The following is a 16,365-nucleotide window of genomic DNA, read 5'->3' on the forward strand; positions in this document are numbered from 1 at the left end:
GACCGCTGGTTCACTTTTTGTATCTACTTATTTCACTATATATATAAAGTTCTAGTTTCCTAAAAAAAAAAAGAGGTACAATTAAACTTTGCTATTAAATATCATTCTGCACCTTTGCAGTTAAGTATCAGTATGTACAACTGAAGTATCAGTTCTTATGGCTTTTGATTATTTGAATGCTAAAATTGTTGGATTAAATTTGGAGCTGGTTGAAGGGTTAAGGGAATGAGTAAGAATGAATATCAGTTTTCTTTCAAAGCGTTTCTTGGAGGATGATATCATCCTCTAATGAAGCACCTCATCTATTTATTTAAGAAGATGCCATTTGAGTTTAATGTGTTTGTTGGAATTCCGTCAACCATCAGATGGCATGGAGCACCTTGTAGTGACTTTTTTTCATTGTGACACAGTTTACGGCTTGACATAGTTTATTGTGACATAGTTTACTCTGGCCTAAGTCATTTTAGTATCTTTATTTATTGTTATATGCTTGAAATCATCAAAACCTACAAGCGGCTCAGTTATTCAAAATTGTTTTCATCTCTCCTCCCCGAGTTGGATAAAAAGGAAGAAAAATAGGCATCTATCCCTTGGTCTTCTATATTTGGTGTTCCCTGGTTATGCTGTAGCCATTTGATCAGCCTCCTCCCCTTAGGAAGATTTGGCACCTCTCAAAGGACCAGGCAGTGAAGGCTGCTTCAATGATGAACATGATTTCCGGGCAAGTATTTTTCAACTGTTTGGCCCTGCGGATGCCTGATGTCTCTGCAATGCATATTTTCTTTTCACCAGACCAGACATATTTGGAAGAGTGAAACTAGCCAAGATAGATTTGCATTTTTATATATGTAGAATGTTGGTGAAACTATGGAGACAGACAATATTGTACGGTATGGGCCGTATGGCTTATTATATTGGCTATAGAGTTGAGAAATTCGCCAGCTTTCACAGGTTTATACTGTCATACAGTAGGTTAAAGATGAGCTGTGATAAAGAGCTGTAGCAACTGGAATCATTATGCCATCTACTACTAAAAGTTTTATTAGTGTGTGGGCAATATCCTTGTAACATACCCTAGACCTTGGTTGCTGAGGATTTGCGTTGCTTTTAACTTCGGAAGAGTTACAAGACTTTGCATTGCCAATTGTACCGTTGATTTTGTGTAAATGATTGATTAACATGTTGAATCAACTAGTCATTTTGATTGTTGGCTACTAAATCGAACCCTTCTAATTAGTTTTGTTTTGTTCTTTATGTATATATTTATATATATCATGAATAGGAAGCCCTGAATAAATCAAACTTTGAGAACTATAGTTCTGCAGTAGTTGAGTCATTGTCATGCTGGGCGCCTGATTGTGTTGGATTCAACTTTATCGAGGCTCTGTTGTGTCACATATGTCGCAAGGAGCGTCCAGGCGCTGTTTTAGTATTTATGACTGGGTGGGAAGACATAAGTTGTTTGAGGGATCAGTTAAAAGCTCACCCTCTCTTAGGGGACCCCAACAGGGTCTTGCTTCTTATATGCCATGGGTCAATGGCCACCTCTGAACAGGTATGATGTATTTCAAGATATTGAAATGTTCCCTTGTATCTTCTTGTTAAATCACCATCCCTCCAAAATTGTCTTTCTCATCTTTGCTGTCGTCTTCAATATTTTATGCCTAGTTTCTGCCTCTAGTGTACTGGAACTACTTATTTGGCACTTTTTTAGTTAAATTTTAATTTGTTCTTCCAAGCTATAGTTTGTTACTCAGTTACTTGGTTCTTTAGATAGATTAGTTTTTGAGATCGTAGCTTGCGTTCCATGGAACTTATCCGAAATGCATATGTTTTGTTTTTCATGGCTATTACAATTTTATATTTTGATTTCAATTATTTTGTTGACCATCCTTTTCTTTTATAGAGACTCATTTTTGAGAAATCACCTTCCAATGTTCGCAAAATAGTACTTGCGACAAACATGGCCGAGGCTAGTATAACAATCAATGACATAGTTTATGTCGTTGACTGTGGAAAAGCGAAGGAGACTACTTATGATGCCTTAAATAACACCCCTTGTTTACTACCTTCGTGGATATCCCAAGCTTCCGCTAGGCAGGTGAGTCTTATCCGTTAATTTCATTAGTTGAATTTTGTGGCATCTGCAATCTAGCAATTGCACATATGCAATTATATGATGAAATTTCCGCTGTAGTTACTTCCTAACACATAATTAAGAGGCTTAATTTGGCATATTGCTTTCGTGACCTCGGATCAGATATCTTGCCTCATAGTCATGCTTACAATTTAAATGGTTCAAATAATTCTTTGATGTGGCCTATATTCAAAATCCAATTTGATGGACTAAATTTGTCTTATATTAAAGTAATTCATAAAAATGATGATTACCAACCTTAACATATTTAATCTCTTATGGTGTTATCAAATTAAAATTCATGTCCACATGAAGGCGTATATTTCTTAGATTCCTTTGTAATTATTATGTCCTTGCACATCAAATTATGTAATTCGAAAGGGGCCAAAAGAAGTCGAGCTCGACCCATGCAAATCATTTGCTCCAACCTCTATTTTTTCTCGTCTTTACTTCATATCTTGGAACCCAACCGTTTTAAACGAAACAGTTTCACCATGAGTGATCAAAGCTTGGTATTTATGGCCACAATGAAAAGTAGAGCACACCACACATGCTCAGTTAATTGGGACATACATTATCTTGGGAGGAAATTTTCATCCTTTATCATCGATTGGTTGCATACGGTTGTGACTCATCATCCCCTTTTCAATGCACCTAGTATGTAAATACAAATCACCGTTTTCTTTAAGTATGGTGCTGTGGTTATTCGGCTTATAGTTCCTTCACAAGACACATAGCATGTCCAAAACCTCAAGAATCTTTTCACCATCCTTATCACCGACTCATCTGTTGCAAATTGGTCATGGTTATTGAAAGTCATGGCATGAGGCTTATATGCTAATGTGTGAATTCTTTATATTTAATGTTCCAATTACAATATGGTACGTATCATATGCACACGCATTAGGAGACACACCTGTAGCTAGGTATAGTTGCAGGAAGTGTTCCTGTAGATATATATACAAGTCAAATCACAACTCAATATTTCATAACATCACTTAAACTGTGGTTGAAATCAATATACAAGAGGGAAATACTCATGTCAGTTATCAATATTTATGCAATGCCATTACTAGGTCAACTCCTCAATCCAATATCCGACTTCAACCCCTCAAAATCAAAACTGGGGTTTTCACACAACTTGGCCCACTAATAGTGGATACCCCCATAATTACAAACTTCATATTCTTCAGGGTTTTTCAGTGACATGTTCACTCACATCTTTGGCCATGAGCACACTAAACTTTGAAGGTCCAATTTTTCTCTCCATGGGCCTATTTTTTAGTCATTTTGGCCTCCAAGTGAGAAATACTGTGTTGCTCTTATGTTTGTCCGTAAACACAATCCAGCATTTGTCAAAATGGTCAGCATATGAAAATTAGATTTAATTTTCCTATTCATAAAATATCATAAATAACTCAATTTGGATATAGCACGAGGATGTAATACTCAAAATCAATGGATGATGTTTCCCAACCAAGTTTAGGGTGCTTTCCAAGCCTCACTGTGTAAGGCAGTTTCTTTAGATGGATAGAACAGCACCATAATGGCTGATGCAGTTCTTTTATTGCTGATATTTCTGACATAAAGCCACTGTCTTTTTTTAAAAAAAAAAATCATACATGTTGTCTTTCAGATATTGTTAAACTTTCATAGGCTTACTTGACTTCATTTCCTTCCCTCAAATATCTTCAATTTTTTGAGATACCATCCATTATATACATTTCTGCTTATGCAGCTACATTGTTGTTTAATCTACTGTTTGGTTACAGAGAAGGGGTAGGGCGGGTCGTGTGCAGCCAGGCGTGTGCTACCACTTATATCCAAGATGTGTTTATGAAGCTTTTGCTGAATATCAACTTCCTGAACTTCTAAGAACTCCATTGAACTCTCTCTGTCTGCAAATTAAAAGTTTGCAAGTTGAAAGTATCATCGATTTTTTGTCTGCTGCTCTTCAGCCTCCTGAACCTTTGGCGGTAAATATTTACCTTTTCACGTATATACTTCATTTCAAACTTGTTTTGATGGGTGGGTATCCTCTGTGCAAAATATATGAACTTAGGCTGGCCTTTTGTTTTGGTAAATCTCTACTTTTCATGGTTGTTGCATCTGCATCATTATTATCACCCTTGATGTATTTGAAAAATGAAAAGCACTGCATTATTCATTGATGTAATAAAATGTCACTTGGCAAAGAATGCAGTTTAGAGGTTAGGGTGTGTGACAGAGCTTATAAGTTCTCTAAAACAGTTTATAAGCTCTAAAAATTTGTTCGACGACAATTTTCGCAAACAACTTATAAGTTGTTTTTGAAATTACGTTATTTTTAACATTTTATTTCTTCATAATATCCTTGTTTATTTTCTCAAACCCTCACTATGTCATCCACTAATTTTTTTAATCAAATTTGGTTGAATAAATTAAAGATAGTATTAAATATTTTCAAGAATATCGAATTTTCTAAATTATAAATATAAAATATTTTATTTTTTAATATATGTTTAACATATATAACTACATATATTATCTTCCTATTATATCTTTTTTGTATTTGACAATAAAAAAAAATCTTATAAGACCAATCACAGTAACATCTTGAAGTCGTTTAAAATAAGTTCAACTGAAGACATTAACAACTTATTTTTAAAATAACACCATACAACCTATAAGCTTATAAAACAATATATAAGGCATGTACTTATAAACTGTTTAAAAAAGTTTATCCAAACATCCTCCTAATTGTTTAATGGTTTCAGTCAGTTCTAACCAAAATTGTGAATAAATAATCTCTCCAAAACTTTTGACGCATGCAATATGGAGTGGGGATCTAGATCAATCAGGGTGCTTGGATACAGGGCTTTTACACGGAGTTGTCAGCGTCTGAGTTATGCTTGAAAGAGTTATTAAATAAAGCCTTGTGAAGTTTCTTTACTAGTTGCAAACTACACCTCATCCTGGAGTACAGATTTCTACCTAATTTTGAAATAGCAAAGCTCAGATAAGATGAGAATTAAGTCGTCCTGTTTTTTCCCTTGAATATGGTTCTGGTATCACTCCAAACCTTTCCAGTAGATTGAGTTTTGGTAGTGATTACTTGGAATATTATGTATTGATAGTGATGGTGTGGATATCTTTATTACTTTCTGTGAGCAGACCAAATACAAGGAATATATGCACAGGAAATAAGAGAACATTTTAACAGTGGTATGAATAATATTTTTCTCATATCAAAGATGTTACAAAGATCATCATTATATACACAACTACCAGCCCTAATTTAATGTGACATAATATTATCTATCCTTAATTATAATCTACAAAAAAGAATAAAATATTAACTAATATTTCTGTACAAATAAGATATTTTGTTTCCTTTTCTCCACACTCCCCCTCAAGTTGGTGCAAAGATATTGATCATGCCTAACTTGCTTGTGAATTCTTCAAACTTTGGTCGAAAATGTCCTTTAGTTAAACCATCAGCAACTTGTTGTCCTAAAGGAACATAAGGCATTCATATCACCCCACTTTCTAACTTTTCCTTGATAAAGTGTCTATCAATCTCAATATGTTTGGTCCTATTGTGCTGGACTGGATTATTTGCAATGCTAATCGTTGACTTGTTGTCACAAAACAACTTCATAGGAGTTACCACTTCTATCTTCAATTCCTCCAGAACCATCTTGAGCCAGAGTAATTCACATACTCCATTTGCCATAGCCCTTAGTTCTGCTTCAGCACTACTTCTCGCCACAACATTCTGTTTTTTACTCCTCCAGGTAACTAGGTTTCCCCACAAAAAAGTACAATACCCTAAAGTTGACCTTCTATCTGTAGTTGATCCAGCCCAATCAGCGTCTGTAAATCCCTCTATACTTCTATGTTCACCCCTCTTGAATAGTAATCCTTTCCCTGGAGTGTTCTTTAAGTATCTCAAGATTTTGTAGACGGCTTCTAAGTGTTCCTCAAACGGTGAATGCATGAATTGACTCACCATAGTCACAGCGAAGGCAATTTTGGGCCGTGTGTGAGAAAGATAAATTAACTTTCCCACCAACCGTTGATATCTTCCTGTATCAACAGGAGTTCCTTCAATCACATTTCCGAGTTTCAAGTTTGGGTCTATAGGAGTATCACTAGGTTTGCAACCACTCATCCCGGTTTCTTCAAGTAAATCCAGGATATATTTTCTCTGTGAGACATATATCCCATTTCTTGATCAGGCAACTTTCATTCCCAAGAAATAACGCAAGGGACCCAAATCTTTGACCTCAAACTCTGATGCGAGACACTGCTTCAGTCTTGTTATTTCAATTTCATCGCTTTCTGTTAAAATTATGTCATCAACGTACACAATTAGAACAGACACATTTCCACCCTTTGTATGCTTCACAAACATAGTGTGATCGGATTGTCCCTGAGTGTAGCCATGTTTTTTTACTGATTTGAAAAACTTTTCAAACCATGCTCGTGGGGACTGTTTTAGTCCATAGAGGGACTTTTTCAGTTTGCAAATTCTTCCTTTAAATTGATCCTCAAATCCTGGAGGAGCATTCATATATACATCCTCTTCCAATTCTCCATTGAGAAAAACATTTTTCACATCTAACTGGTGCAGGGGCCAATCTAGATTTGCCGCCAGAGAGAAATTCTTACTGTATTTAGCTTTGCCACAGGAGCAAACGTTTCTTGATAATCAATCCCATATGTCTGAGTAAATCCCTTGGCAACAAGTCTGGCTTTATATCGCTCCAATGACCCATCAGAGTTGATTTTCACATTGAACACCCATTTGCAGCTCACTGTTTGCTTTCCTCTAGGCAAAGTTACTATTTCCCATGTGTCATTCTTTTTCAAGGCACGCATTTCCTCTAGAACAGCCTCCTTCCAATGCGGAACAGATATAGCCTCCTGTATAGACTTAGGAACATCCACACTATGCAACTGAGAGATAAAACTGGAATAGGACTTAGAAATATTCTTGTAGGATACATGGTTAGATAATGGATGTTGGGTACATGTTCTAGTGCCTTTTCTAAGGGCAATGGGAAGATCTAGAGACCTGGGAAAAACAATTTCACTATGAGATGGATCAGATTCATTACCTGGATTTGGAGGAGTTGTGACATCAGATTCTTTTCTCGGTTCTGACTCATGGTCATGTGGGATCACGGGGCCTTTCCTGCTTTGAGGTTGTCTTCTCACATACACTTGACCAAACAGACGCTCATTGTCACCCATTGTTCTAGTGCCGCTCTCATTGGTGGATGCTAACTCTGTTGTTGTTGTTAGTGGTGCGAGACTCATGTCTAGATCAACCATGACATCAGAATGACTCTTATTAGGAGAGACAAGGTCAGGAAACGAGTCTTCAAGTATATTCTCCCCCTGAAGATGAGGAAAATAGGCTTGAGACTCAAAGAATGTGACATCCAGTGAGACGAAAAACTTTTTTTTCTGTGGGTCAAAGCATTTATATCCTTTCTTGGTTGAAGAATATCCAACAAAAACACATTTCAATGCTCGAGGATCCAATTTATCTCGATCATACACATGAACAAAGGCGACACATCCAAACACGCGAGGTTGTAAGTCAGAGGGTAAATGTGACAAAGGAAAGCTGTCTTTAAACATTAATAAAGGTGAACGAAAATTTAAAGTTCTAGAAGGCATCTGATTAATCAAATAAGTGGCAGTTAGGATAGCTTCTCCCCACAAGTACTTGGGTACTCCAGAGTCCAGTGCTGAACATTAGAGACCTAGCCACTTCTAGGAGATGTCTATTTTTTCTCTCTGCCACTCCATTTTGTTGGGGAGTGCAAACACAAGAACTTTGATGAATTATCTCATTTTCCAGAAAAAATGTCCTTAGAATTTGATTAAAGTACTCCTTCCCATTATCACTACGAAATACGCGAACATTTTTTTGAAATTGTGTCTGAACCATAGCATAAAAAATTTTGAAAACATGTTCAGCTTCAGATTTTTCGCTTAGCAAGTATACCCATGTCATTCGTGTATGATCATCAATAAATGTGATAAACCATTTTTTTCCAGAAATTGTTGGAATTTTATATGGTCCCCAAACATCACTATGAACAAGGGAAAAAAGTGTAGATGCTTGATATGACTGTGCTGGAAAAGTGGCACGTTGATGCTTAGCAAATTGACACGCCTCACACTGAAATTCAAAGGTTTTTTTATGCTTAAATAAAGCTGGAAACACGTATCTCAAATATGACAAATTTGGATGTCCTAATCTCTGATGCCATAACATTAAATCATTGGTGCTCGAGTTCGGTTCAATACAGGATTGTTGAGCTTGTCCATGCGAGTTAGATCTCTCAAAGTAGTAAAACCCACCGTTCTCCCTAGCATTGTCAATCGTCATCCCCGAGTTTGAATCCTGAAATTCACACAGATTTTGAGAGAATTTAGCATCACATTTCATTTCTCGAGTTAACTGGCTGATTGACAGTAAATTACAAGAAAGATTAGGGACATGGAGAACATTATGCAGAATCAATATTTTTGAAATGGCGATGGACCCTTTTCCTGCAATTGGGGATAAAGATCCATCGGCTATTTTGATGTTCTTGTTTCCCGCACATGGGGTATATGATAAGAATAATTTAGATGAACCTGTCATGTGGTCGGTTGCTCCAGAATCTTCTATCCATGGATCATCAAATAATACAGATGTATGTAAGGCTGTATGTTGGAAGAAGTTACCTTGTTGAGCTAATGAACTAGAAGATGAGGCAGATGTGGGTTTAGAGAGCTGTGTGGATTGGAAAAATTTATACAATTGGTCTAATTGTTCCTTACTAAAAGAAGGTGTTCCAGAGGCTGCCCCTGTTTCTTCTCCAGCTTCAGTTTGATTGGCTCTGAATTCTCGGCCCTTTTGCTTTGAGAATTTTGGCTTCCAGTTTGGTGGTTTGCCATGCAATTCCCAACATGTCTCCTGTGTGTGGTATGGCTTATGACAGTGTTCACACTTGATTCGATCCCCTCTCAGCCATTGTCGAGGTTGCTGGTTACTGGTGTTTTTGGACACAAGGGCAGACACTTCAATAGCAGGCACAGGTTTGACACTTAACATTACCCGGCGTCTTCCCTCTTCTCTTCTTACTTCTGCAAAAACTTCGCTTAGAGATGGCAGGGGTTTCTTCCCGAGAATTCTGCCACGAACATCATCAAGCTCTCGATTAAGTCCAGCAAGAAACACATATACTCGATCATTTTCCATGCGTTTTTGGTACTTTATACTATCATTCTTGCATTCCCAAGATTCTTCATAACACAAGTCTAATTCTTGCCATAATGCTCGCATTTCATTGTAATAATCAATCACGTTCCTTTCCCCTTGCTTGGAATTCCACAACCTGGTTTTCAGTTCAAAAATCTGTGAAGAATTCTCCAAATCAGAGTATGTTTCCCTCACAGCATCCCAGACGTCCCTAGCAGTTGGAAGAAACAGGTAGGTTTTCCCAATTGAAGGTTCCATGGAGTTTACAAGCCATGCAATTACCATAGAATTCTCAGATTTCCAAGAATTCCACTTGGTATCGTTCTTCTCAGGTTCCTTTGTTTCTCCTGTCAAGTATCCCAGCCGTCCCTTGCCGTCAATCACCAATTTAATGGACTGGGCCCATTCCAGAAAATTTTTACCATTCAATTTATGAATGGTAAAATGGACTGATGAGTGATCAAGTCCATTAGGGTACAAATCTTGGGATTTCAGGCCCACAACAACACTGGGGATTTCCGAACTCTCTTCTTTTGACCCAGACATAATCGCACTTGTTCAGGATCTGCAAGGTGTCGGATTTGTTCCCCAAACTCGTCGCCTCTTCACACGAGATGCACCAGCGTTGGTTTTATGGCCCAGGCAGAGTTGCTGCTTTGCAGGAGATGAATTTCTGTTTGAATTTCAACGGAATCACGATTTGAATGATGTGGAGAGTGAGGGTTTATCAACCCAGATGTTAGTACTCCTTTCACAAGGTTCCCACTTGCGTTATCAAAGCCTTACGGCTCTGATACCATGTGAGCAGACCAAATACAAGGAATATATGCACAGGAAATAAGAGAACATTTTAACAGTGGTATGAATAATATTTTTCTCATATCAAAGATGTTACAAAGATCATCATTATATACACAACTACCAGCCCTAATTTAATGTGACAGAATATTATCTATCCTTAATTATACTCTACAAAAAAGAATAAAATATTAACTAATATTTCTGTACAAATAAGATATTTTGTTTCCTTTTGTCCACACTTTCTTTATGACATGTGAGGAAATAATTTTTTTTCATATTTGTGGTACATGACATTTCAATTGATCGTAGAAATTTACCTGATCTGAGTTTCATAACAATATTACAACAGCTCACCAAATCATATGGTTGAACAAATAGCATTGAAATCAATTGTTTTTCAAACTATTCCTGGATAAACATTCTCTGGTGCTCCCCCCCTCTCTAGCTTGACTCTGCTTTGCAGCTCTCACCCCACCCCAAAACTACTCCTGTTCATTTTTATACCATGTCTTACCTTTTAGTATCTCTATTAGTTTGGTGCTTGTGGCAGTTTCAGTTTGATATTATATTTTAGTTGGATTCTCAGAATATGGGTTACTTTGACCTGCTTCCTTCATCCTCATGGCACCGTGTGTTTTTGTTGATTTTTTGCCTGTTGATTTTTTTTCAGGTGAGAAATGCCGTTGAATTTTTGAAGATGATTGGTGCTTTGGATGAAACTGAGAATCTTACACATCTTGGTATGTACATTCACATGTGCAACACTCAAATATTCTTTGTTTCATTAGTTCTCTTGACGTTATCTGTTCATTTTCTGTTTTTTCACTCATTTCATGGTTTGATCAGGAAAGTTTTTGTCGGTGCTACCAGTGGATCCTAAACTTGGGAAAATGCTAGTTATGGGTTCTATATTTAGTTGCTTTGACCCTGTATTAACGATTGTGGCCGGTCTCAGTGTCAGGGATCCTTTTCTTCTGCCTCAAGATAAAAAGGATGTAAGTTAGCAGCACATGTCAAGGTGTTTTATTTGCTTTCTATGGGAGGTCATGTAATATGAATCTTTGTTTTTTATCCAAAGTCCATGACATAAAAGAGTTGATTGTTTCTGTGATAGTGTACAAGATACGAACTTGGTGATTGTCATGTGCTTTCTGCACATCTCATTACTGTAAGCATAGGTCATTTTGAGTCATTTCTCTCGTTGCATCTTAAGTACATGATTCACCAACAATTGCCATGCTGGTTTTTCACGATATCAGTTGGCCAATATGTAACCTGCTAAAATCACTTGGTATTTTTGTTGTAGCATTGAGTATGACATGCCAACACTGTTTGAAAAAGCTCATCTAGTTTTCTTGGTTCATGTACATACTAATACGTTTAGAAGTCATCTAGAGTTCCTGATAATAATTGAATTATAAAAACTGAATTTAAGTTTTTTCTTTCTTTTTTCTCGCAAATTGCTACATTCAAAATGATGTTTATCTTGAATCGTATTTCTTTTACCGTGTTTCTAGCTAGTTACTATCTCATTGATGACAATAGATTGCATGTGTTTAATATCTGCTTATGAATTTCACTCCTATCCAAGGACCATTTTGAACGTGTTTTTTCTTGAATAATAATGAAAGTTGTAAAACCTGAAGTGTAATTTGCTGCTTCAGGTTACTGCTTTCAAATTTTTTCCACTTTGGCTTCTTAATATTACTTCCACATCCTCGTTATTTAAACCTAGATGTTTCATCTGGGTGCTGATACAGTAATCACCAGCAAGCCTTCGCATTTCTGAGGCTGCATAACAACAAGCATATGCATAAAATATTGTTCAAATATGATATCCCTGACAAGAGGAGTTGCTATCACATGGAGGCGGTTCTGATTTCTTTAGTTCGTTGTTATTCAGCTTTAAGGTAGCGAGTGAACTTCAGATGATTCTTGTGTTTGTCTGACATCCATTTTTCCTACATCTTGTGAATTCACTAGTTTTGTGGATTTGTGCGGAGTAAAACGACTGTTTGTTGCATACTCGACGTTGGGCCAAGTGCCTTAGAAGATAATATTGTATGAAAAACCATAAGAAAAGTACTTTGGTGTTGTTTTACGTGTCACACGGTGGTCCTATATTTTGGTTTTGACTTGCCTACACCTTGGTTGTCTCATCAAGGAGATTGTTTCCATATCATTTCTGATAAATATTCATGCATAAAAAATGCATTTCAACATATACCCTATCCATGAACCTGGACATCCAAGTAGTCAATTTGGATGCTTTTCTTTTCCGGATCCCTCTCAAAATATTCCTGAATTTTGAACATGTCACAATCTGAATAAGTGTCTGTTATTGGATTTATTGTCATGCTTAAGACTGTTTTACTTATATGATCTTGCTCTATTTTGTATAATTGGGCCTTATAAAAAAAAAAAAAAGTTAGCAGGATCTGCCAAGTCTAGATTCTCTGCTAAGGACTACAGTGATCATATGGCTCTTGTTCGTGCCTATGAAGGATGGAAGGATGCAGAAAGAGAAGGTTCTGCATATGAATATTGTTGGAGAAACTTCCTTTCTGTCCAGACTCTTCAAGCGATCCATTCTCTTCGTAAGCAGTTCACCTACATTTTGAAAGACGCTCAGTTGCTTGACGCAGATGGATCGATTAATAACAGATTAAGTCACAACCAGTCTTTGGTTCGTGCTGTAATATGCTCTGGTCTATTTCCTGGAATTGCTTCTGTTGTGGTGGGTATAATACATTGCTTCTATAATTCTATTGAAGTTAAGCTACTAAATATAGTCTAGTGGATCCATTATTTCTTCTTTATGTGCAGCACAGGGAAACATCAATGTCTTTCAAGACAATGGATGATGGCCAGGTTTTTCTCTATGCGGTATGTCCCAACACTTGGGTTATCTATTATTTATTTGAGGAATACAAATTTCATACATGTGGTTGCTACGAACGATAAGTAAATCCTAACATAAAATTTATTTGTTTTGTTTTGTTTTGTTTTATATTGGGGGAATTAGGAATAAAATTTATGTTTGATTTTGGTTATGGAAAATAGAATTGCTACTGTAAATGTCAGGAAATTTGAAAAGGACCCAAAATATTATTTGTTTTCATTTTGGGGAATGGCAAACATTTCCTGAGAACAGAAACATATTCCAAAAAACTCGATTGAAAATTAATCTTTTTTTTTTGCAACAAAGATACTTGTGTTTAGTTTTATTTAAGAAAAATCAATGTAGCATGAATAACAATTTAATTTAAATATATTAAACTATTTTTTCAAACAACAAATATTTTTTAGAATGTATTTTCATCTAGAGCTATAATATTTCTTGTGTTGAATCAAAATATTTTCAAATACTTGTTTAAGTGTATTGAAGTTTCTAAATCAAGTTAAAATTTGATAAAAATGTTTTACATTCTTGTTGATTTAATATACCAATTAATTTACAACTATTGAGATTTAATTAATTTTTTATTTTGATTTTTACTTATTCTTTTTATATGCTGTAAAACAAGGCTAAAAATATTAGTGTTGACTTGTGTATAGAGAGGAACACTTACAAACCAAACTTTCTTTTCTTTTCTTTCTTTTCTTTCTTTTTTTTTTTCTTGAGGAAACATACCAAACTGTTCTGAACATTGGCTAAAAGTAAAAATGATAACATGAGTGAATTGTCTCGTCTATTTAAAAAATGTTGCCATCTTAAGTATTAAGAAATAAGAAAATCATTGAACTTATCTATAAAAGGTTGGTTTGGCTATTATATATCCCCCATGCCCTCCTCACCTTATCCTATTAACACCGCAAGGTGGATATATGTTTCTTGAGTCATGGAACCCAGGGTTAGAGTCATATCAGGTGCATGCACATATTAACTTTTAAATTTTTTTTAAAGCATATTTGTAACATTTCTTGGATCTCCTTGCAAAGCAGATAATTTCTTTGTGGCTAACTTTTTTTTTAGTCATTCCAGAATTGTGAGTTCGCTAATGTTTGATTACTTTAATTTTCTTATTCATATTCAAGATAACGGACCCCATTTTTTTCATCTACTGGTTTGATTTCATGGACTGTAATGAATGGGAATTATTTATTTATTTCGCTATCGTTAGCTAACGTTTTTCCATAATTTTCATTTGGTCTAGAATTCTGTAAACGCTCGTTATCAAACAATCCCATACCCATGGTTGGTTTTTGGTGAGAAGGTGAAAGTCAATACAGTATTCATACGTGATTCGACGGGAGTATCTGATTCCATTTTGATCCTTTTTGGCGGTGGCATGGACTGTGGTGGTATGGTAGGGTTTTGTGTCTTCAAATCCTTTTGTGGAACCTATCATTTAAATTGTGCTTTCGTTTTAATATCGAATTTTGGTGTCTCAGGTAGGCAATTTAAAAATGTTGGGTGGATATATTGACTTCTTTATGGATCCAAGTTTGTCAGATTGTTATGTCAAGCTAAAAGAGGAGCTAGAAAAACTTTTGCAAAAGAAGGTAAATTTGGAAATTTTTTTGGGTGTTGGCTTTATTTTGTGGTTATATTCTTTTCTGGTAGATAATCTTTGTTCTAAAGTTATAGCATGTTTTGTGAACTCCTTGTTTCCAATGTGAACAATTATCATCAAAACTTTTGGTTATGCCAATTTAGTGACAATATCTGGCTGCACTCTATGTTCCATTATCGTCCCTTCAAAGCGTTATGAAGAAGTTAGTTTCTGATCAATGTTCTAAAAGGCACCCTCGGATTTTTAGAAAAGCAATGTTTGTAGCACCCTCACCCAAGCAACTACTAAGCAGACTAATGAGCATGCATAATTCAACTTAATATCAACAATTAAACAACGGAAACAATAATCTCAACATTTCTCGAGTCGCCACTAACTCCAGAAGCTTCCCAACACTAAAATGCCCTAGAACTGGCTAAAAACCTCTAATATATGGCTAGAACTCGAGAGAAAGAATCATAGAGAAAACGGTGCGACGTTACAAATGGTGGGGACTCAGGAGAGTTCTGAAGATCCGAACTTGATCTTATCCGTCACGTGTCAAAATCTCACTCTTCTGGTGGATTACTCTGGATAAGAGAGGTCAGAAGATCTGAATTGCGTTCAGATGGTCTGATCGCTTAGCCACTTGTCAAGCTCTGATGAGTTTTATTTGGATATGGTGATCGGATGGTCCGATCTTAGTTCGGTGAATCCAAACAGTTCGGAAGGTCTGAATGGACCTTCGGTGAATCCAAACTGGCTGGTATACTGTCACTCAATTTGCTTAATTAACAACTCCTCAATTATGTCTTAATTAGTACTTTATTCAAATTAGGATTTGGGTCATTACAATGTCCCTTGTCCGTTGTTACATTAATCGGTCGCCCGGGCGGCTCAAAATCTGTCTATCTGCAAAGATTATTTGGTATATTTGCCCAACAATTTATATCGGATGAAGAGGAGAAATATGCCGTGGATTTTGAGTTTGAATTCGATAAAGAGGAATTATTGGAGAAATTAAAATGAACAATAAGAATTAGATGTTTAGGCTAAAAATAAAAATGGCCTAGTCGTTAGGCCGTGGGTGACTGCGCCCCTGCCGCGCTTTTTAGAACATTGTTTCTGATTGTTGAGATGAAGGTAAAATTTATTTTACACGGCGTTGTGTTTATGAAGGAAAAAGTTTTAATGACCAAGCATCATATCTGATCTAATATGGAAAATTAATGTTATTTGGTATTCAACATCTTCATTTTGAGCAAATAGCTGTTTTTGCACTTGATCATACTACTAGAAGTATAGATATTTCAATGTTTCTTATTGTTGTTGACAAGAGGCATGTCGTGTCTGATGCCTCGGAAGGTTTGGTCCACATTTGAACCAAGACTCAACTGGAGTCGTAGAATCTGCTGAGAAAGAATCGGATAGATTTTAATATTCTGGACAGTTTTGTTGGTGTTGAATGCATTTTTGTCAAAAAACTAAAAATCTTTTTTTTTTTTTGGTGGGGGTTTAAATATATAATGCCCAATTGGGGGAGTTGTATAATGGCAATAGCACAAAAGAAAACAATGAATGTACTGGAGAAGCATCAGCCAACAAATGGATGTTAATTTAGCATCGTAACCCCTTTGCGGCTCTACTTAATTGTAGGTCCGAAAATTTTGTTTATCATTGGAGTG

At 36.1% G+C, this 16,365-nt stretch overlaps 2 protein-coding genes across 5 annotated transcripts in view; one reads left to right on the forward strand and one right to left on the reverse strand.

The window, feature by feature from the left end:
• Positions 1-16,365, forward strand: part of LOC140864364 (DExH-box ATP-dependent RNA helicase DExH3) — a 33,697-nt gene that overhangs the window by 13,981 nt on the left and 3,351 nt on the right. For 2 of the 4 annotated variants that reach the window (XM_073268505.1, XM_073268506.1), the window contains exons 10-18: positions 1,283-1,555; positions 1,907-2,101; positions 3,910-4,113; positions 10,855-10,924; positions 11,031-11,179; positions 12,613-12,921; positions 13,011-13,070; positions 14,342-14,494; positions 14,580-14,690. In XM_073268505.1, the coding sequence (XP_073124606.1) occupies positions 1,283-1,555; positions 1,907-2,101; positions 3,910-4,113; positions 10,855-10,924; positions 11,031-11,179; positions 12,613-12,921; positions 13,011-13,070; positions 14,342-14,494; positions 14,580-14,690 (1,524 nt within the window). The remainder of the gene's footprint in view (positions 1-1,282; positions 1,556-1,906; positions 2,102-3,909; positions 4,114-10,854; positions 10,925-11,030; positions 11,180-12,612; positions 12,922-13,010; positions 13,071-14,341; positions 14,495-14,579; positions 14,691-16,365) is intronic. The other 2 variants (XR_012144216.1, XR_012144217.1) reach the window with 2 other exon arrangements.
• On the reverse strand, positions 8,476-9,929 carry LOC140867369 (uncharacterized). Its single transcript, XM_073272443.1, has 2 exons — positions 8,867-9,929; positions 8,476-8,540 (listed from the first exon to the last, which is right to left on the reverse strand). The coding sequence occupies exons 1-2, from the start codon at positions 9,927-9,929 to the stop codon at positions 8,515-8,517; spliced, it is 1,089 nt and encodes a 362-aa protein (XP_073128544.1). The 3' UTR covers positions 8,476-8,514.

Source organism: Henckelia pumila, chromosome 4 (assembly GCF_033568475.1).
Source record: "Henckelia pumila isolate YLH828 chromosome 4, ASM3356847v2, whole genome shotgun sequence".
Lineage (NCBI taxonomy): Eukaryota > Viridiplantae > Streptophyta > Magnoliopsida > Lamiales > Gesneriaceae > Henckelia > Henckelia pumila.

Bases quoted from the DNA above. Each gene is read 5' to 3' on its own strand.
- LOC140867369 (XM_073272443.1), bottom strand. From the start codon at position 9,929: ATGTCTGGGTCAAAAGAAGAGAGTTCGGAAATCCCCAGTGTTGTTGTG. The intron at 8,541-8,866 runs GTAACTTCTTCC...TGTGAATTTCAG, and splicing joins TAGTTCATTAGCTCAACAAG to GATTCAAACTCGGGGATGAC.